Genomic DNA, 19,542 nt, shown 5'->3' on the forward strand with positions numbered 1-19,542 from the left:
GTCCCGGGGAAAAACCGCAGGCTGGCTACACTTAACTTAATAACCCTGCGGACAACCTGAGAGACCCGAACCCAGGAACAGAGAAGAAGGGAAACCTGATCAACCCAGAGTGCATCCCCGGCAACGGAAGCCGTGGTGCGCAAATAATGGCGGAGAGCTGCAATCGGACACAACACATGATGCACCCCCGGCCTGACCAACCAGGCATCAACAACCCATGGCCCCCTCCGGAACGCAGCCGTCTCATTCTTCGCGAGAAAAGAGGGAGACGGCTGCAAATGAACATAACGACCGCCAGGACCAAAAGAGCAGAAACCCCGGCGCCGGAGGAGAGCATGAAGCTCGCCAACCCGACCCCCTGAGGCCAATGCCAGTAAATGTCTGTGGGAGGTTTTGGACTTTTGGGCGGCCGCTCCTGCCTTTCTGGTTCCTTTTCTTGGAACCGGGTTTACTGGGTTCCGGTCCTGGCTCCGGTTTTTCTTTGTTCCTTTTCTTGGAACCGGGTTTACTGGGTTCCGGTCCTGGCTCCGGTTTTTCTTTGTTCCTTTTCCGGAACAGGTGTGTTTGCTTTCGTGCGGTTCACGTCCTGGGTAGTTCTCCTCTTGGATGCCTCTGGGACGCGTGCGTCTTTCTTCCCTGCTGGAGCTGGTTATCTTGCTCCTTTGGATTGCGGGGTCTCAGTTTTTTTATTCGCGTTTTGCGCTTTCATTCGTGGTGCTAGTATCTCGTCGTTTGTGTCGGCACTGGTGGGTTCCTTATTGGTCTCCCACCTGCATGTTTCGTCTCGGGGGCGGTGTGTGGTGTTCCTGGCGGTCCTTCCGGTTTTCCTATCATTGCAAAGGGTCCTTTGGTCTTTGATAGGGTTGGCTTGTCTCCCCTTCGGGGTTGTTCCGGGTCCGTCGTCTGGGCTCGTGTCCTGTCGCCTTGTATTGGGTGGTGCTGGCGGAGCCGCTCCTGCTTGCGTTCGGTGTTGCGGTTCCTTCTGCTCCGTTCCACTTGCTGTCCTGGGCGTTGTTCCCCTCTGGCCTGCTCTTGAGTTCTGGTGCCGTCTTGGTTTTTAGGTTAGGGCGCGTGGCATCCGCCTCCCGGTTCTTTCCCTGTTTTCCTTATCTGTGGTGAGGTAGTTCCGGGAAGCCGACGGGGCTCCCCCCCAGAAAACCAGCGTTGAATGTAATGAAACGCCATTTTCTGGGTGAGTCCCGGAGGCTCCCGGCATCCCTCCCTCCCTCCGGTCGGCAGCGTTTTTCGCGTATTTTGACATCCAGCCTAAGAACTGTCCGTTGGATCACCGGCGTGGAGGGTCTGGGGCTTCCCCTTTCCCCTCCCGGAGAGGGGGGGGGGTTGCGCAGACGGTGGCACAGCGACATGATGACCCCATGCTAGTTAGATAATTTTGTTTGGGGAGTTCTGTCCACTCGTTCGGCTTTCGGTAGCAATATTTTTACCAGAATAGGGGTTTGTTTTGGGGCGCCTACCTTTCTGGGTGCCTATCCCAGTCGATAGCAGACATAGAATGCTCCCAACCACAAGGGGGTTTTTATAGGCCATTGCTCCTCGTGCCTCTCTGAGGGGGCCAGGTTTTGGCTCGTGGTCCCCAGTAGGCAAGAACTTCTAGCACTTTGACTGATGCCAGAAAGTTATACATATCCATTCAGCCTCATACATACCTTGTGTGTATGTGTATATGTATATGTATGTGTATATACATAATATATATGTATACAGTGGTACCTCAGTTTAAGAGTTTAATCTGTTCCTGGAGACAGCTCGTATTCCGAAAACTCATATTCCGAAGCTAATTTCCCCATAAGAAATAATGGGAAATGAATTAATCCGTTCCTGACTACCCCAAAAACCCCACTTCAAACTAAATTTTATACCTAATTCATCTAAATAAACCTACAAAACTATGTTCATGTTATTACTTACCCTTGCTGTTGGTGTATGGAAGATGGTGAGGAGGAGGGAAGAGAAGAGGTGTTACTGTTTGGAAGGGGAGTTCCCCTTCCATTATAACATCAGGCAGTGAGGACTTCACTGGTGTGCACACTCTGGCACATTTTGCCTGCATACCACTAAGACTTGCTTGTCTTACTAAGAATCTGTCTAAAGACACTTGTTTTTCCCAACATTTTAACACGTGTCTGTAGTAAGACATCACATTGTCATTTAAAAGGTCAATGCAACGGCCTGCTACAGCTTTATCTGGGCAAGTTTTTTCAACAAAGCTTTGCAATTCTTCCCATACTTCACACATTTTCTTAACACTTTAGCGTTATCACGGCGCTCGAGAGCATTACCAGTTTTTGTGTTGAGGTCGCACAGCAGACTCGCTCACGAGTCACGAGAAAAAAATATTTCTATAAACTCTATTTGTTATGCGATCGACTTTGGGATAGTTTGAAAATGTCCACCATGAAATTTCCGTTTTCTCTAATAGCTGCATAGCCTATTTGGGAGAACGGCATAGCATTGCACCATCGAAGTAAGATCATTGTATTGTTGACACGCCAAGTGTAATCGACGTTTTTTTATTTGGTGCCGGTCTAACGCTTCCTTGTGTGACATTTTATACTTATGTTCTTCTAGAACATTCTATTGCGAACACATTGGTACATAAATGAAATACGTACATCGAAAATTAATGTCAAGACAGTGAAAAGAGTATACACTTTTCAGTGTTGCCACTCGATCGCCTGAAACGCCGCACTATTTACTTAGGTTAAACCTTACTACTGGCTTTCTTGGGACCCATGGCGAGATATATAATAACAACTTTTATGGTCAAATGACCAAAAATCCAACAAAGCGCTGAAAATCTGGTGAAGAATTGACATGGGATAGTCACTGGGCGCGAGGCACTGGTAAACTGAGGGGTGAGGGGCGACGATCGCCGTACCACCACGCACTAGGTCGGCCTGTACGTGTATCAACAAACGTGCCTTCCGAGGTAACCCTCGCCTTCCAAGGTACATTTTCCAAGCAAATACTACTCGTATTCCGAAAAACTCGTATTCATGGACACTCGTATTCCGAGGTACCACTGTATATGTGTATGTATACTTTTTCTTTCGGAAGGGGCTCTGTTCCCTTCTCTGTTGACGGGACGCTGGGGGGAGCACCTTGCTCTGTTGACTCTCACATGGTCCCGCAGTTAGTGGGCTCTTTTGGTTGTCTTCCGGCCTCTGGTGGCGGCGGTGAATGGCTTCTCCCCCTTTGGAGGATTCAAGGCTGGCAGGGTGGGCTTCTTCCCCTGCGCTTCGTCATGTCATCTTCGTGGGTGCATTGGACGTGATCAATCCGCCCCATCCTTCTGGGGTTCCCGTCTGCTCTATGCAGACATTAGCCTGTCGAATCTGCAGTTCTTCTGGACTTTTTCAGTCTGCGCCCTGGATTCTATGCCCTCATCGGAGGACTGTTGTCTCCTGTCCAGCTTCTGTTGGGGCCGGGTGCCTGGATGGTGGCCCTGGACCTCCAGGTCAATTCTTGGCACGTTCCTCTCCAGTTTTCCGAGACTGGCACAGTTGGTGGTAGGGCTTCAGGCTTACCGCTTTTGTTGCCTTCCCTATTTTGTAATTGGCACTTGGTGTACTTACGCATCTTTACCAGATCTTGGTGCCCTGTCTGGGTCTGCTTGGGATTCAGTGTCTGGCCTACCTCGATGACTGGCTGGTGTGGGCTCCCAGTCGGTCAGCTTGTCTGCTCACCAGGGGTGTGGTTCTTTCCAGATCACCGGGTTTGGTTTCCTGGTGATCTGGAGGCCGTTCTATCTGTTTCCGTCCCGGATTCGGACCTGGCTGGGTCTTGTTTAGGGCTCTTGGGCCACTCCTTGTCTTTCCCTCCAGAAGTGTTGCTGTATCTGTGGTCCCACCTTCGGCTGTTTATGAGGGGATCCCGGGTTGCTCTGCGGTTGCTCGAGCAGTTGTGCGGGAGTCTGAACTTCGACGTGCTGGTCTGCCCGCTGGGTCGGGTTTGGCTTCGGCGTCTGTTTGGTTCCTTCAGAGACTACCCTTCTGCCTCTCTTGCAATCGTTGGGTTCGTTCCTCCGGGATCTTCTGTTGGTGCTGCGTCACCAGATTCCTCTTTGTGGTTTTCGGGGTTCCGTGCCTTGGCACCTTCCCGAGCCTTCGCTCGATGTGTTCACGGACGGGTCATCTCTCGCCTGAGGCTTTGTGACCAGTGCTCACCAGGTTGGCCAGGGATGGTAGGGTCTCTCCGTCTGTCGGGTTAACAGCATGGTTCAGGAGTTCGTGGCTGTCTGGTTTGCGCTTCGGAGGGTTTGGGTCACTCGGTGCTCTACCATTCAACTCCATTTGGACTGTTCTCTGGTGGTTCTTTGCCAGAAGCACAGGGTTTCTCTTAGGTGTTTGACCTATGGGGTTGGTCCCTTAGAGTGGCTCATTTGCTGGATTCTCGGGGTTAGAACCTCATTCTAACCGTGAGGTTCATGTCCAGGGTGTGTCCTGCGTCCTGGCGGACAGCTGTCTCGGTTCATTCCTCTGTTCACGGATTGGCCAGTCGTCGCCGACTCGTTTCGTTGGCTCTGCCGGACGTATGGACTCCTGGCCATGGACCTCTTGGAGTCGGCGTGGTCTAGGCGTCGCCCATTCTATGTGGCGCCCTTACCCGCCTGTGAGGTGTTTATGGTGGATGCTTTTCGGCAGGACTGGTCGAGGTGGGGATACCTGTTCCTCTTCTTCCAGTCCAGCTGTTGCTTCAGGTTCTGGCTTGGTTGGAGCCCATTCCCACGAGAGTAGTCCTTATGGTCCTTTGGTGGCCAGCCCAGCTTTATTTTCAGACGCTGCTTGATAGATGTCCGAACCCGAGGCATTTTCCCGCGGCTCCGCCTCTTTCGGCAGGTCGGACCGGTCCAGTAAGTGACTGGTTCAGCTTTCTCCTCGGTTCTTCGCGTCTGGTATTTTGACATGGGTATCACCATCTCTGTGGTGATCAGGTGACTTTGTTGATGGTGTCCCACCTGCGAGCTTCGTCTTGGTGACAGTATGGCGTTATTGGTGTTTCTATGCACTTTTTCTTCCTCTTCGTAGGTTGTCTTCTCTATCGCATCGGTTAGTCTTGTCATTTCTTGGGTTTTTAGGACTACAGTTTTTTTTTTTTTTCTTACTGTCGCCTCGTTTTGTACGGCGCTGGCGGAGCCTCTCCGGCTTGCGTTCGGGGTGGACGTCACATCTGCCCTGTTTCGTACGCTTTCTCGTGTTTTGTTTCACTTCCGGCCTGCTCATGTGTCGCCTGAGCCGTCCTGGTCCTTGATCGGGGTGCCTTCTTATCTTCTCCTCAGTTTGTGGTAGCCCCTTCAGTTCAGGTTTCTGCTCTTTGGTACTGGTGGTAGGTTTGCACGTTTGCAGCCTTTCTCCGTCCTTCTGACGACGGTCGAGACGGCTGCTTTCCGGAGGGGTTCTTGGGGTATTGATGCTTAAATGGTTCAGCTGGGGGTGCGTTAGCAGTACCCTGCTAACCGGCCTGGGCACACCCTTAGCGATACCAGACTAGGGGTCTTTGGAAACTCTACATGGGCACATGGGGTCCGATGGATGCGACCCTTGGGTCCCCTCTTGCCTTGTATGAGTTTGAGAGTTGCTCTGTACTCTTGTCTCAGGGTGACGCTCATTGTTTTTGCCTCCGTCATGCTGCCTGTTGGGTCAGTGACAGGCTGACATGACTGACATCTCTGAACTGGAGTCCTGGGAGCAGTGTTGCTAGTTTGTGACTCGATTCACCCTATCTACTGATGACATTGGGGTTTAGGCAGCTCGGGTGATTGACTGCTTCACCGGATACCCAGAGGCTTCCTCGCTTTTTTTATAGGGACTCAGACTTGGGGGTGTTGGTCACTTCGGCCTTGGTTCAGTCCGCACCCTCTTGATCTTCCCCTGCTGTGGTTCATTCTGCAACCCCCCCCCCCCCCCTCCCCTCTGCTACTGGCTCTGAAGCATCTGAGGGCTTTGAGGCAGGAGTTTCGAGGTTTCTGAGACTCGGGCAGTTTCAGGGGTTGCCCCTTCTGGGGTGGCAACGGAGACACTCGAGTCCATTCCTCCTGCCGTAGCACTGGGGTCTGACCAGTGGGCCCCTTCTCTTCCTGCTTTTCCAGCCGCCCTGGCTTTTCTTGTGAGATCGAGGCTTTGGAGGATGACTCGCCCCCGGGGCCTGATGTGGAGGTTACCGGGATTGGGGAAGAGCTGACTTGGGGACATTGGGCCCCATTGGACTGCACTTGGGTTTTCCAACCTTCTGACTGGGGCTTTCAGTTAGGAGTGGGGTTTTCCTTTCCCTCCCTCTGCGTACGAGTTAATTTGGGTGTCGACTCCTCCCCGGGTTCGGTTTTGTGTCCCTTCAGGTCCATCAGTTCCGTCCTTTCTGTGGGTAATTTTAACCACTTTCCCGCCCTTTTTCTCTAGGACGTGTATTCTATGTCATTACCACAATCATGTTCTATTGTATCGGGTCCTGCATGACCATTGGTCACGGATGTCACTGGGCCCATAGGAGCCTCTGTGATTTTGGGCTTGCTTCTCAAGGCTCTCAAAGGTTTGAGAAGTGCTTCGATACTTCCAATATTATTGGAACGTCTGTCAACTTCCAGTGAGGCTTACCTCCAGTCTTTTATATGACTCGATCCTCTTCCGTCCTACTTATCATTTTTTGATACTATATATAATTATTTTATAATTACATCTTCTCTCCGTACTTGGTCTCGACATTACTAATAATCGTCATATACTCCTTGTAAGCGCTCTCCCCGAAAGATGGGTAGTGCAGTTCGGACCTCATGCGTCCTTCGCATGCGCCTAGGGTGATTGTTTTGTTTATGGACAGTGTAAACATGTGTTGGTGTCCTGCGTCCTTCTTGTGGGTACTTCTCCGCTTTCACTCATCTTATCTCTTCAGTCATAGCCCCCCTAGATACTGGGGGTGTCCTGAATTTTTATAAATGGGGAAGACACCTAGTTCTTTCTCTGCATACGGGTGTGGGATGACTCGGAGTGGCGCCGCCTCTCTCTCTACATGACGCCTAATCTTCTCCTCCTGCACACTCAACTGTGGACATCATCCACTAATGATGCTTCCAGAATGTTACACGGCTCAGCTGTGTCATGACAGGATAGTGCTTACACTTTACAGGTGAGATTATACAGTCTGGCAACACTCAGCTGGGTGCTGGTTCTCGATTTTTGGACGAGTATTGGGTATTGTTTGTAGTGTGTTGCTTGGCCATTTTGCATGCATCTCCATGTGACCTTACTATGCATGTGTATATTGTTATTCACTATGCTGTGGGGCATAGCCCCGTATTTCAGTAACTAGTCTTTCAGTCTTTCAGTTTAGTCTTTCAGTGACTGATAGTTTCTTGCCTCTGAACGCTCCTTCATCGACTCATTCAATGCTATCTGGACACTCATTCATTGACTGTCGTTCAGTGCCTGGCTGCACCCTTATATATATATTGTAGTCATTCTGTATATATGGTTGATCATGTACATTCCGTTATCATTTGCTACCTAGGTCTTCTTAGTTCCTCGTATTAATTATACACTTTTGTACCTAGCTGCCGGTGCTTGGACTATATTTAGAGTTCAAGCATATTTGGATTTTCCTTGCATATTTACGTTTTTACTACCTCTATACTACACTTTATTGTGTATCTTAGTATGTGCATATCGGCTATACTAATGTTTGTGCTTAGTTGGGCTGTGTACATGTTCGGTTCCTTGGTATTGAACAGTTCCTTGGTATTCCTAGGCCTAGAACTCCATTCACACTGACTGATGCCAAAGTCTAAGGATATACATATCAGCCTGGATAGCTCCAGGGAGCCTACGGGACTCACCCAGAAAATGGGGTTTCATTACATTCAACGCTGGTTTTTTAAGGATCTCGCTGCTCTCTCAGCGAGACCATTTGAAGGAGGATTATAGGGGGGCAGGTGTTATTTGTTTAATACCATTCTTTCTAAAAAAAAAATCCTCCATTTCTGCAGAAACAAAATAAGGAGCATTATATGACATCACTGTTTGGAATCCAAAATTACAAAATGTTTTCCTGAACAGTTTACAAGTTATAGATGATGTCATGGAATTATAATACAGACAGCCACATGCTTTGCGAACCCCCTCGAGGCTGAGACCCGTAGGTTAACTTGTGTTCATATAAGTGGAATTTAAGTACATGGCAAAAAAAATCGACAAGTACATAGCATAAATTCGACAGTACAGTAGAACCTTGGGTAGTGAATTTTCCTGTTTACAAATTTTTCGGGTTCCGAACTCAATTTTTTAGAAAAATTCTTGTTGGGCTACGATTCATATGGGTCGACTGAGCTCGTGGTTCCTGGTGGCATGGGCGAGGCGCTCTCCAGTTTACAAGTCTCCCAACTAGTGATGATCGCACTTGAATATTGTATTTAGGAGGACAACAGGATGGATGGTGGGAGGACTAGATGGATATAAGGGGACTGGATGGATGGATGGATGGATGGTGAGGCATGGGGAGCAATGGCTTATAGAAACCCCCGTGTGGTTGGAAGCATTCTATGTTTGCCATCGACCGGGTCAGGCACCCAGAAAGGTAAGCATCCCAAAACAAACCCCTATTCTGGTGAAAATTGCTACCAAAAGCCGAACAAGTGGATAGAACTCCCCAAAAAGAAACGAGCAAACGAGCATGATGTTACATAGACCCCTGCCCGGCTATCCACCCTTCAGTTCAGAGACTGATGCTATGGGCAATGGTCGTGTGCTCTGGCTCCAGTGGTTGTTTCTGCACTATACCTAGAGTGGGGTGACTGTCTTCTAGGTGGTGCGTGAACCGGGAGTGATTCCCCAGTACTCAGGCTGTATGCGCCTAGGGTTTCCTTCCCTAGGTGCTCTGTAAGTCCTGCCCTTGGGGCTTGTGGTTACCTTCCCCAAGTTCCTTGGGTTCTGCCTCTGCTAGGCCGTTTACTGCTTGGTTTTCGGCCACCCTTTGTGTGCTAGGGGTACTGTGCAGCTTGTTTTCACCAATCATAGCGGCCGGCTCTGTCCTTTTGCAGGGTATTCTTTTTCTTTTTGTTTGGCTGCCTGGTGGGGAAATGCCTTGGTTCTTTTCCCCTGTGTACTGAGTACTCTTCCTTCTTCCGGTAGTTCCCCCTGCTAGGTTCCCGTGAGTGTACACATCCTAGGGGTTCAGTTCTTAGAACTGTACTGTCGGTTAGCAGTACCATGCCTGGGATTATCTGGGCGTGAGTCCTTAAACACTCAGGACCCTGGGAAACCCCTGGGGGCGCGTGGGTCCAATGGATGTGTCCCGGAGTCCTCCCCTCACTTTGTGCGAGTTCAAGGGTTGCTCTGTCCCCTTGTCTCAGGGTGACTCACTGTCTTTGCCTCCATCTGCTGCCTGCGGGGTTGGTGGCACCTTCGGCCTGGAGTTCTACGAGTTTTATTGCTTGTTTGTGACTCGGTTACCCAGTCTTATGCGGGTACAGGCAGCATGGGCATTGCGCATTGCATTTCGCTGTGGCAACGTGCTAGGTTGTTTGCTCCCCAGAAGCCCCAAGGCTGCACTGTTTTCGTTGGTGTGACAGGGCTTGGGGGTGTTGGTTGCTTCGGTTTTGTTTCCTTTTGCGCCTCCTTGTTTTTTCCCCGTTATGGTCACCCCTTCCTCCTTGCTCCAGATCCTTACAGTCTGTGGGTTCGGAGTCGGGACGGGACTTCGGTGGTCTTGAGACTCCGGCGGCCTCTGGGACTTCCCCTTCCAAGGTAGCGACAGGGGCATTCGAGTCTGTTCCTCCAGCCGTGTTGTACGAGTCTGCCAGTGGGCTCCCTTCCTTAGTACTTGTCTGGCTGCCCCGGCTTTTCTTGTGTGGCTGAGGCTTTGGGGGGGACAGCTCGGCCCCGGGATCTGCCTTGTGGGTTCCCAGGGCTGGTGAGGGGCTGACTTGACAGCTCAGGCAACGTTAGACCCCACCGGGATTTTTCTACCCTCTGGGTGAGGCTTGCAGTTACGGGGAGTGGGGTTTTTCTTCCCTGCCCTCTCAATATGTGTTTTTGGGTGTCGGCCCCTCCCCAGGTTCGGTTCCTTGTCCCTTGGATCCGTTGGTTCCGTCCTGTCGGTGGGTAAGTTTCTCCACCCTTCTTCTTAGGACAGACCTTCACCATCATGTTCCACTCTTCTCGGGGTTTCTGCATGACTTTTGGTCTCGGGTGCGACTAAGCCTTACGTGCCTTCGTGCTTTACGCTTGCTTCTGTATGTTCTCAAAGGTTTGGGAAGGTTTTTGCTTCTTCCCATATTATTGGAGCGTCTGTCGTCTTCCGGTGTGGTTTCCCTCCGGTCCTTTCTAGAGCTTGTTGGTCCTCCTCCGTGCTTCTTCTCGGTTTCAGTCTTGTTTCGTTCTTTCATGATTGTATCTTCTCTCCATGCTCTGTCTCGGCACTGCTAGTTTTTTTTTTTTTATCTACTTGGCACCTCCCCGCTGAGCAGGTTGTGCGGTTCGGCCCTCCTGTCTTGTCCAGATTGGGCTACATGTAACCCGATTGGGCTCCTTGTAGCCCACGTAGCGAGCTATGCTAGGTATGTTTCACTACTTACTACTCTTTTCGGCTACTGTTAAACGGTGATCTATGTACTCTGAACAGGGACTGATTTGTTAACAACCATATTTTGTCTAGTTTTATAGTCATATTCATGATTTTTATTTCTTCAGCTCGTGCCTTCTGGCAGCCCATATCTGGCATCTCTGCATATCTGGCGCATGCACCGTGGTAGTTTGTTTGGATATGGGCGGTGTACACGTGTGCTGGTGTTCTGCGTCCTCTTTTCTCGGGTGCTTTGCCTCTCGCTCCTCTCTCTTCTCCAGTTCGTTGCCCCGTAGCTACTGGGGGTGTTCTAGATTGCCGCTATGGGGAGGACACACTGTTATATGGGTGTGGGGTGTCTCCTTTGCCTCTATCCTACTCTTCTCCTAAATGTGCGGCTTTGCCTTCTTCCACTGGCGGTGCTCCCAACATGTTCTCGGCTATGTCGTGTCCTGACGTGTTCGTGCCTATGTTGTACAGGCGAGTTTCTGTGGTCTGGCATCTCTTTCGGCCAGGCGCTGGTTCGTGGTTTTTGGATACGAATATACACACATCGGACCACAGGTGACTGCAGCAGGCCTATTGGGTCATACGAGGCAGCTCCTATTTATACCCTGCCAGTCCCACTTTTATGCATGTCCAAACCATGCTTGAGTCCAGCAGGGGCCCCACCTCCATTAGGTTACAAGGTACAGTACAATGGTGGGGTGCATGTTATGGGGAAAATGTTCCTGTATCAGGATATGAGATGCCATTTTGCTGCAGTTTTCTTACTGTGGACGCGTTTTGGGGATTGGTTGTGGCGTTTTGTTCAGCCTTTCCGTGCTTCTTCCTTGGGCCTTCCGTGTTCGTCTGGGTTAATTGTTGCAAGGGGGGTTGCAGCCCCATTTTTCGTGGTCTTATTTGAGTCGCTCATTCCTTTCCCGTCTTGCAGTGCCTGGCTTGGCCCTTCCAAATACATTGGATTCTCTGTACTTACCTAGTTGTACATCCCTAGTTGTGTTTACAGGAGTTGAGCTCTGGCTTTTTGGTCCCGCTTCTCACTTGTCAATCGTTAATGTGCGGGTTTCTGAGCCTGCAGAATTCTGTCATATCTACGCTTGACGCTGTATGTGGTGTCATCCTACTCCACATCGCTTCCTTATGCGTTCCGTTTGTCTCCTACTCTGACACTGCAATACTTCTTTTCGACGTCTCCATGGCTCCTTTGGGTTCTCATTCCACCGGTGTCTGCTGGTGCGTGTGCCCCTGGAGTCCCGTAGTCAGTCTTTCTTTAGTCTATCAATTCCTTTGAGATTCTTGTGTTGGGACATGTCAAACAAATCTGTGTGTTGTTGGTGTGGCTTGTTGGGGCATGATCAGCAGCTGTGTTGTTGGTCATGTCCCTTTCATACCCGTTTGCTACTTGTCTTCTTCGTTCCTCATCTTCCTTTGCTCTTGTCCCTGGCCGTTGGTGCTGGGGCGGTTCTTCTGGTCTTTTTCTTGTGTTTCCCGTTTTCTCATTTTCTCTTCCACATTTTTGTGTTTTGTTTGTGCCTTTTGGCTCTCCTATTGCCAGGTTTGGGTTCCTGATTTCCTGGCTTACCCTTCTTGTTGGCATTTTCACGGTCTCGTGGTGTCCCTTCTCTCGAGTCTCACGTGAGAATCATCGTCTCCGATCTCCTGGCGGACTCGCTGGCGTTGGGATGTTTTTCTGTACGGCAGACGTTCCATCTCCTCCTTTGCTGGCTTGGGTTTTTGACTATGCTGGCTCAGTTGTCTCACCCGAGATCTTCCCGCGGCTCCACTTCTTCCTAGGCTTGATTAGCCCGTGGTGGAGTTGGTTCAGTTCTGCCTAGAGTCTCTCAATTTGTTGGTGATCGGGTGGCTTTGTTGATGGTGTTGCACCTGCGTGCTTCTTCTTGGCGGCAGTGTGGAATTTTTGGCGGTTCTTCCTTTTCCTTCTGTCCCTTCTTAGGTAGCTGCGTTGTTGGCATGGTCTTGTCCTTCTCTTTTGGAGGTTCGGGGCCGTCATCGTGTCCCCATCCTGTTGCCTCATTTCTTGCAGCGCTGGCGGAGCCGCTCCAGCTTGCTTTTGATATTGATGTTATGTCTGTGCCGTTTCGCAGGCTGTATCGTGCATTGTTTCACTTCCGGCCTGCTCATGTACAACCTGAGCCGTCTTGGTCATTGGACATAGTGCTCTCTTTTCTTTTCTTCATCACGGTTTGTTGTGGCCCCTTCGGTTCATTATTGTTTCTCGGAGGATCTTTTTCTGTTGGCATTGGTCTCTAGAGGTCGGGTCAAAGAGCTTTATGCTCTCCTCCAGCATGGGTTTTCTGCTCCTTTGGTTGGTGTTAAGTTTTTCGTCTGCAGCTGTTTCCTTCTTTTCTGGCAATGGATGTGACTGATGCTTTCCGGATGGGTCCTTCAGTTGTTGATGCTTGGTTGGTCGGGCCGGGGGTGAATCATGTTTTGTGGCCAGTTCCGGCCCTCCGCCATTATTCGTGCGCCTCGGCTTCTGTGTCCGGGGACGCGCTTTGGGTTGATCCGGTTTCGCATCTTTCCTGTTTGTGGGTGCGGGTCTCCCAGGTCATTCGCAGAGTTGTTAAAGCTAGCCAGCCTGTGGTCTATCCCCGTGCCCATGACGTGCCCATGACAGGGATTTTAGCGATCGAACAGGGTCTTTTCTGCTCAATATTTTGTGAACGTTCCTGGGCCTAGTCAGGCCTGTGTCACTTGGGTCGCCGGTTGCAACCAGTTGTCTCGACCTCGAGTTGAGGGGTGACCAGCGACCGCCTCCCGGAGAATGTCCCTATGTTTTCTTCTCTACTACTTTTGCCTCTGGGGAGCCAAAGGGGCTCCCCACAGAAAACCAGCGTTGAATGTAATGAAACACCATTTTCTGGGTGAGACCCGGAGGCTCCCCGGCATCCCTCCCTCCCCCCAGTCGGCTTTTTTTTGTGTGTGTTTTGACATCCAGCCTCAGAACTGAAGGGTGGATAGCTGGGCGGGGGTCTGGGAAGTTGCACAGACAGCGGCGCAGCGACGTATAAAACGTGTGACGTCATGCTTGTTTGCTCGTTTCTTTTTGGGGCGTTCTATCCACTTGTTTGGCTTTTGGTAGCAATTTTCACCAGAATAGAGATTTGTTTTGGGACACTTACCTTTTTGGGTGCCTGACCCGGTCGATGGCAGACATAGAATGCTTCCAACCACATAAGGGTATCTATAGGCCATTGCTCTCCATGCCCCTCTGAGGGGGGAGCCAGGTTCTGGCTTGTGGTCCCCAGTAGGTCCACAGAACTTCATACACATGACTGATGCCAAAGTCTGACACTAGCATATCAGCCTGGTAAAGCTCCGCGAAGCCTCCAGGTCTCACCAAGAAAATGGCATTTCATTACATTAAACACTGATTTTTTGTCTGAAATGCATTGTCCAACTTATGGTCATTGTTCTTCTAGAATGTTCCAGTTTTCAGGATGATCTTGCTTTCATAATGTATTTAGGGGTCATTTGCCCCCTCGATAGAATCCTTTGTGAATCCAATGTCTTTGAAATCACTTGCCATATGTCCTTTTGTTCTCATATTGGCATCTTGTGTGACATTTAATGCCTATTAAATATCTAGCAACACAAATGTTACTCATAGTCTTCCTGGCTTGGTGTCATCTTTTGATAATTACTTTTCACAGTGTGTAGTCTTGGATAATAATTAAGCAACTAGCTAGTAACTTCTTTTAATTCTTTAATAAAGTATGTACATGTGCAAAACAGATAGATCTAACACACAGCACTGTGTATGCTCTCCAGTGTTCGCGAGTGTCCACCACAAGGCAAAAGCATTGATCCATGTGCTGTTGGTGTGAGGCTGTACCAGGTGCAGCCACCAAAAGGCCCTGAGACAGAGTGGTGTGAGGCAGCCATGGAAGGAATGATTCAATGTCTAATGGGCCCTCACAAGAAACAAATTTGGGCATCTATAAAGGTTAGTCATTTTTGTGTAATGTTCTTGATCCCTTAAGTGTGGCTGTGATCAAAGGCATCTGTATGAATAAAAAAAAAGCAATTTAAAATGATACATTTACATTCAAAAAAGTAAGATTTTCTGGGGGGAGCCCCCAACGGCTCCCCGGAGCTATCCAGGCTGAGATGGGTAGTCCTAACGTTTGGCATCAGTCGATGTGGGTGGAGTTCTAGGCCTACCGGGGACCACGAGCCAGAACCTGCCCCCTCCCAGAGGCACGGGAAGAAATGGCCCATAGAAATGCACATGTGATTTGGAGCATTCTATATCTACCATTGACTGGGACAGGCACCCAGAAAGGTAAGCGCCACAAAACAAACCCCTATTCTGGTTAACAACGAAAATCGACAAACGAGTGGATAGAACTCCAAAAAAGAAAAACGAGCAAACAAGCATGACGTCACAGGAGCTGCGCCGCATGTCTGCACAGCTCTCACCCTCCCTGGGAGGGGGAAGGGGGAGCCCCTGACCCCTGCGCCGGCGATCCCTGACCCAGTTCCTCGGCTGATGGGATCAAGCATGGTCGTGTGGCTCCAGTCTTGTCTCAGTGCTGAGACTTGTTTTCAGTACTGCTCTTACGATGGTTGTGTGAGCTGGGAGTATTATTCTCAGGTACTCGGGCTGCATGTGCTTAGGGTCACCTTCCCTGAGTGCCCTGTAAGTACCACCCTTGGGGCTTGGGGTTGCCTTCCACATGTCACTTTGGGTCTACCTCTGTTGGCCTTTCGCTGTTTGGCGTTTGGCTGCCCCGAGTGTTTGGGGGGTTTCCTCCCCTGTTTACCTTGGGGTTAGTGGTAATTATAGCACTGGTGGGGCGCAAGGTACTGCATAGCTAGTTTGCACCTATAACAGTGTCCGGCTCTGTTCCCTCTGGGTACGTTGTCCACTTGCGTGGTTTTTCTTTTCTTTTTCTTTTTGCCTGGTGGAGAGGTCTGCCTTGTGTTTCCCTCCCCCTTATATTAGGGTCGTCTGTGTGGTGGCGCCCCCTGCTTCGCTCTCGCGAGTGGACACATCCCGTGGGTTCAGCTTTTAGCAGTTTGCTTGGTAGTTTGGGGCGCTAGTTAACAGTGCCCTGCCTGGGCTAACCCTTAGCAGACCCAGTCTAGGGGCCCTGGAAAACCCCGCGGGGGGCTCTTGAGTCCGATGGAGGAGAGCCTTGCATCCCCTCTTGCTTTGTGCGAGTTTGAGGTTTGCTCTGTCCCCTTGTCTCAGGGTGACTCTTTTTGTTTTTGCCTCCGTCATGCTGCCTGTTGGGTCGGTGACACATTCGACCCCGAGTCCTGCGAGCTGTGTTGCTTGTTCGTGACTCAATTCACCCAGTCTGCTGCTGATTTATTTCAGGTGCAGGCAGCTCGTGCGTTGCAGGGTAGGTTTAGGTTGTTGCAACGCACTCGGGTTGTCACTTCCCCGGACGCCCCAAGGCTGCCCTGCTTTGTGTATAAGGACCCGGACTGTTGGTCACTTCAGGGTGTTGGTCGCTTCGGCCTTGGGTCCGTCTGCGCCCCTTGTTTTTCCCCTTCGGTGATTCATTCTGTCCCCCCCTCCCCCCTGCCCCTGCTTCCGGCTCCTAAGCATCTGAAGGCTTCGGATGAGATTTGGGCAGTGTTGGGGGTTGCCCTGTCTGGAGTAGCTGCAGATGCATTCCAGTCTGTTTCTCCAGCTGATGCTCCGGGGTCTGACCAGTGGGCCCCTTCTCTTCTGGCTCTTTCGGCTGCCCCAGCTTTTTCTTGTGAGGCCGGGGCTTTGGAGGACAACTCGGCCCTGGGCCTGGTGTGGAGACTCCTAGGGTTGGGGAGGAGCTGACTTGGGGGGCCTTGGGCTCCATTGGACTCCGCCTGGATTTTCCGTCCTTCTGAGCAGGGCTTACTTTTCCCCCCTCTGCATACGATTTTATTTTGGGTTTTGCTCCTCCCCGGATTCGGTTCCGTGTCCCTGTGGATTCTTCGGTTCCGTCTTTCCAGAGGTTTTCGGCTACCCGCATCTCTCCGCCTGAGGTGCAGTCGGCCATTGCGGCTTACCTCATTGTCCTTACTGGGTGCGTTATGAGGTTCCGGGGTTGTCCTGGCTTGCAGACTGCCCCATGTTTTGGCTGGATGCTTGGGACTCGTTCTGTTGGATCCGCACGTTTGAGTGGCGCAAGGCGTTGACGGTGGTAAAGGTTTACCTGGGGGGTAATTTTGAGCATCTTAATGATTGAGTGTCTTTTCGCTCCTGTCCTTCTGCAGAATGTTGGTGCGGTGCAGCTCCATGTGCATGTTCGGATTCGGCACGGGGTTTAGTTGGTAATGGGACAGAGGCATTTGAGCCGGTTCCTCCTGCCGAGGCTTCTGGGGCCCACCAGCAGGCCCCCTTCTTGTCTGCCTTTTCCCTGAACTCTGCCTTTTCTTCAGAGGTAGAGGGTTTGAAGGACGCTTTTGCCCCGGGTCCCAACGTGGAGGATCTTGGGGCTGGGAAGGAGTCGACCCGGAGGCTTTGGGCCCCCTTTGACCCTGCTTGGGTGCTTTTGCCTTCCTTGCGGGGCTTATTGTTGCAGGGGGAGAGATTTTCTTACCCCTCTTCCCTTTATGAGTATGATTTGGGTTCGGCTCCTCCCCGGGTTCGGTTCCAGCCACCTTTGGGTACCTTGGATCCGTCTTTCCAGAGGTTTTCTACTTCCCGTATATCCACGAAGGTGGCTCAGGAAGCTCTTGCTGCTTACCTCTTGCGAGACCCGGGTTATGCCTCTGCAATGGATCCATCCTCGTTTGAGTTCAGTTCTTCTTCCCGTTTTTGGGTGCGTTTGGAGGTTCCGGAGTCTTCCTGGCTGGCAGACTGCCCTTTCTTTTCATTGGGGGGGTGGCATGGGTTCTGTCGGACCCGCACGCTTGCTTCCGTGCTTTCTCGGGATGTTGGCCTTTTCCAGCTTCACGTGCAGGTTCCTCAGCTTTCGGCTTCGTTGGTTGCAGAGGAGTTGCGCGCCCGTGGGCATTTGGCTTCGGTCTTGCGTTTCTTTTTCCTTCTTGAGCTGTTTTCAGCTTGGCTTGAGGAGGATGTGGGAGCGTTGAGTGAAGGGCCTTCGTCTGGGGCGCTGACTTCGGCAGCTAGAGTGTTGGCTGCACTGTTGAAGCTCTTTGCGCCCATCCTGAAGGAAGCGGTGTCTCTGTTTTTTGCTTCTCACCTCGCGAGCCGTCAGGCAGTGCTCGCCCTTTTTGGAATCCGCTTGGGCCCTAGCTCTTAGGTTTTCGTTTCCGTTTTGTCCGTTGCTGTTTGCAGAGACTGCGGTCTCTCAGTTTCTGCACACGGTTTCGTCCAGTTGTGGTCCTATGGTGGACATGTTGATTCTCCAAAGCGGTCATTCTTGGCAGTTTCGAAGAGATCGTGCCAGGGTTCCGGGTTCCGCTGGTCGAGGTGTTTTACGTTTGGGTTTTCATAGGGACGTCGGCCCTTTCGCGGTTCGCCCCGCTGACGGGGCGATGGGGGGAGGCTCACTCTCTTTGCTCACGCTTGGTCTGACGATTTGTGGGCCTTTTTGGTCGTGTCATCTGGTCTGCGGTGGCATTGGGCGACTTGTCCTCCTTTGGAGGGTTTGGGGCTAACAGGGCAAGTTTCTTCTCCTGTGCTTCGTCAAGTCGTTTTTGAGTGGGTGCGCTCAGGCGTGGTCGAAACGACTACGTCCCTCAAGTAGGTTTTCCGTCTGTTTCCAGTACCGAAACGGGACTGTGTGGATCTGAGGTTCATTCTGGACTTGTTCCGTCTGAACCCCTGGATTCCTTGCCCCTCCTTTCGGATGACTACTCTGTCTCAGGTCTGGCTTCTGTTGGAGCCGGGTGCCTGGATGGTGTCCCTGGACCTCAAGGACGCCTATTGGCATATTCCTATTCATCCGGAGTTCAGGGACTGATTAGGTTTCTTGGTGGGGCGTCACGCTTACCGTTTTCGATGCCTACCTTTTGGCTTGAATCTGACACCTCGCGTTTTCACGTGTCTGACCCAGGTTGTGGTGACCCGTCTGCGCCTTCTAGGGATTTGGGTTTTGGCCTACCTCGACAACTGGCTGGTGTGGGCTCCCAGTCGGTCAGCTTGTCTGCTCGCCAGGGATATGGTTCTTTCCCAGCTCGCCAGGTTCGGGTTCCTGGTGAACTGGAGGAAGTTCCATCTGGTTCCGTCCCAGGTTCGAACCTGGCTGGGTCTTGTTTGGGATTCTCGGACCGCTTCCTTGTCTCTCCCTCCAGAGGCGTTGTTGCAGCTGCGAGACCGCTGTCGGCTGTTTCTGAGGGGGTTCCGGGTAACTCGGCAGTTGCTCGAGCGGTTGTGCAGGACTCTGAACTTTGCTGTGCTGGTCTACCCGCCTGGTCGAGTTTGGCTTCGGCGTCTATTTTGGTTCCTTCAAGGACGTCCCTTCCGCCTCTCTCGCGATTGTTGGGTTCGTCCTCCGGGGGCCTTGTGTCGATTGCTGCGTCACCGGCTTCCTCTTCGGGGTTTTCGGGGTTCGGTGCCTTGGTGCCTTCCCGAGCCCTCACTCGATGTGTTCACGGACGCGTCGTCTCTCGGCTGGGGCTTTGTGACCAGTGCTCACCAGGCAGGCCAGGGACGATGGGGTCCGTCCTTCTGTCGGGTGCACTGCACGGTTCGGGAGTTCGCGGTAGTCTGATTCGCGCTTCGGAGGGTTCGGGTCGCTCGGGGATCGACCATTTGCCTCCATTCGGATTGTTCTCCAGTGTTTCATTGCCTGAACCACGGGGGTTCTCTTCGATCCTTGGCTCTTTGGGGTTGGTCTCTTCGAGTGGTTCGTCTGCTAGATTCTCAGGGTTTGGCTCTCTGTGCGGTTCATGTCCGGGGAGTGTCCAACGTTCTGGCGAACAGTCTGTCACGCTTCCATCCCCTGTCCACGGAGAGGACGGTCGACGACGACTCGTTTCGTTGGATCTGCCAGACGTACGGTCTCCCAGATGTGGACCTCTTCGCGTCGGTGTGGTCTCGGCATT

The 19,542-nt window shown here is 51.5% G+C and overlaps 1 protein-coding gene across 2 annotated transcripts in view; it reads left to right on the forward strand.

The window, feature by feature from the left end:
* LOC123755724 (RING finger protein 17) overlaps window positions 1-19,542 on the forward strand; it is a 928,112-nt gene that overhangs the window by 896,196 nt on the left and 12,374 nt on the right. For both annotated transcript variants that reach the window (XM_045738465.2, XM_069300037.1), the window contains one exon: window positions 14,365-14,539. In XM_045738465.2, coding sequence (XP_045594421.2) covers window positions 14,365-14,539 — 175 coding nt within the window. The remainder of the gene's footprint in view (window positions 1-14,364; window positions 14,540-19,542) is intronic.

This window comes from Procambarus clarkii, chromosome 43, assembly GCF_040958095.1.
Source record: "Procambarus clarkii isolate CNS0578487 chromosome 43, FALCON_Pclarkii_2.0, whole genome shotgun sequence".
NCBI lineage: Eukaryota > Metazoa > Arthropoda > Malacostraca > Decapoda > Cambaridae > Procambarus > Procambarus clarkii.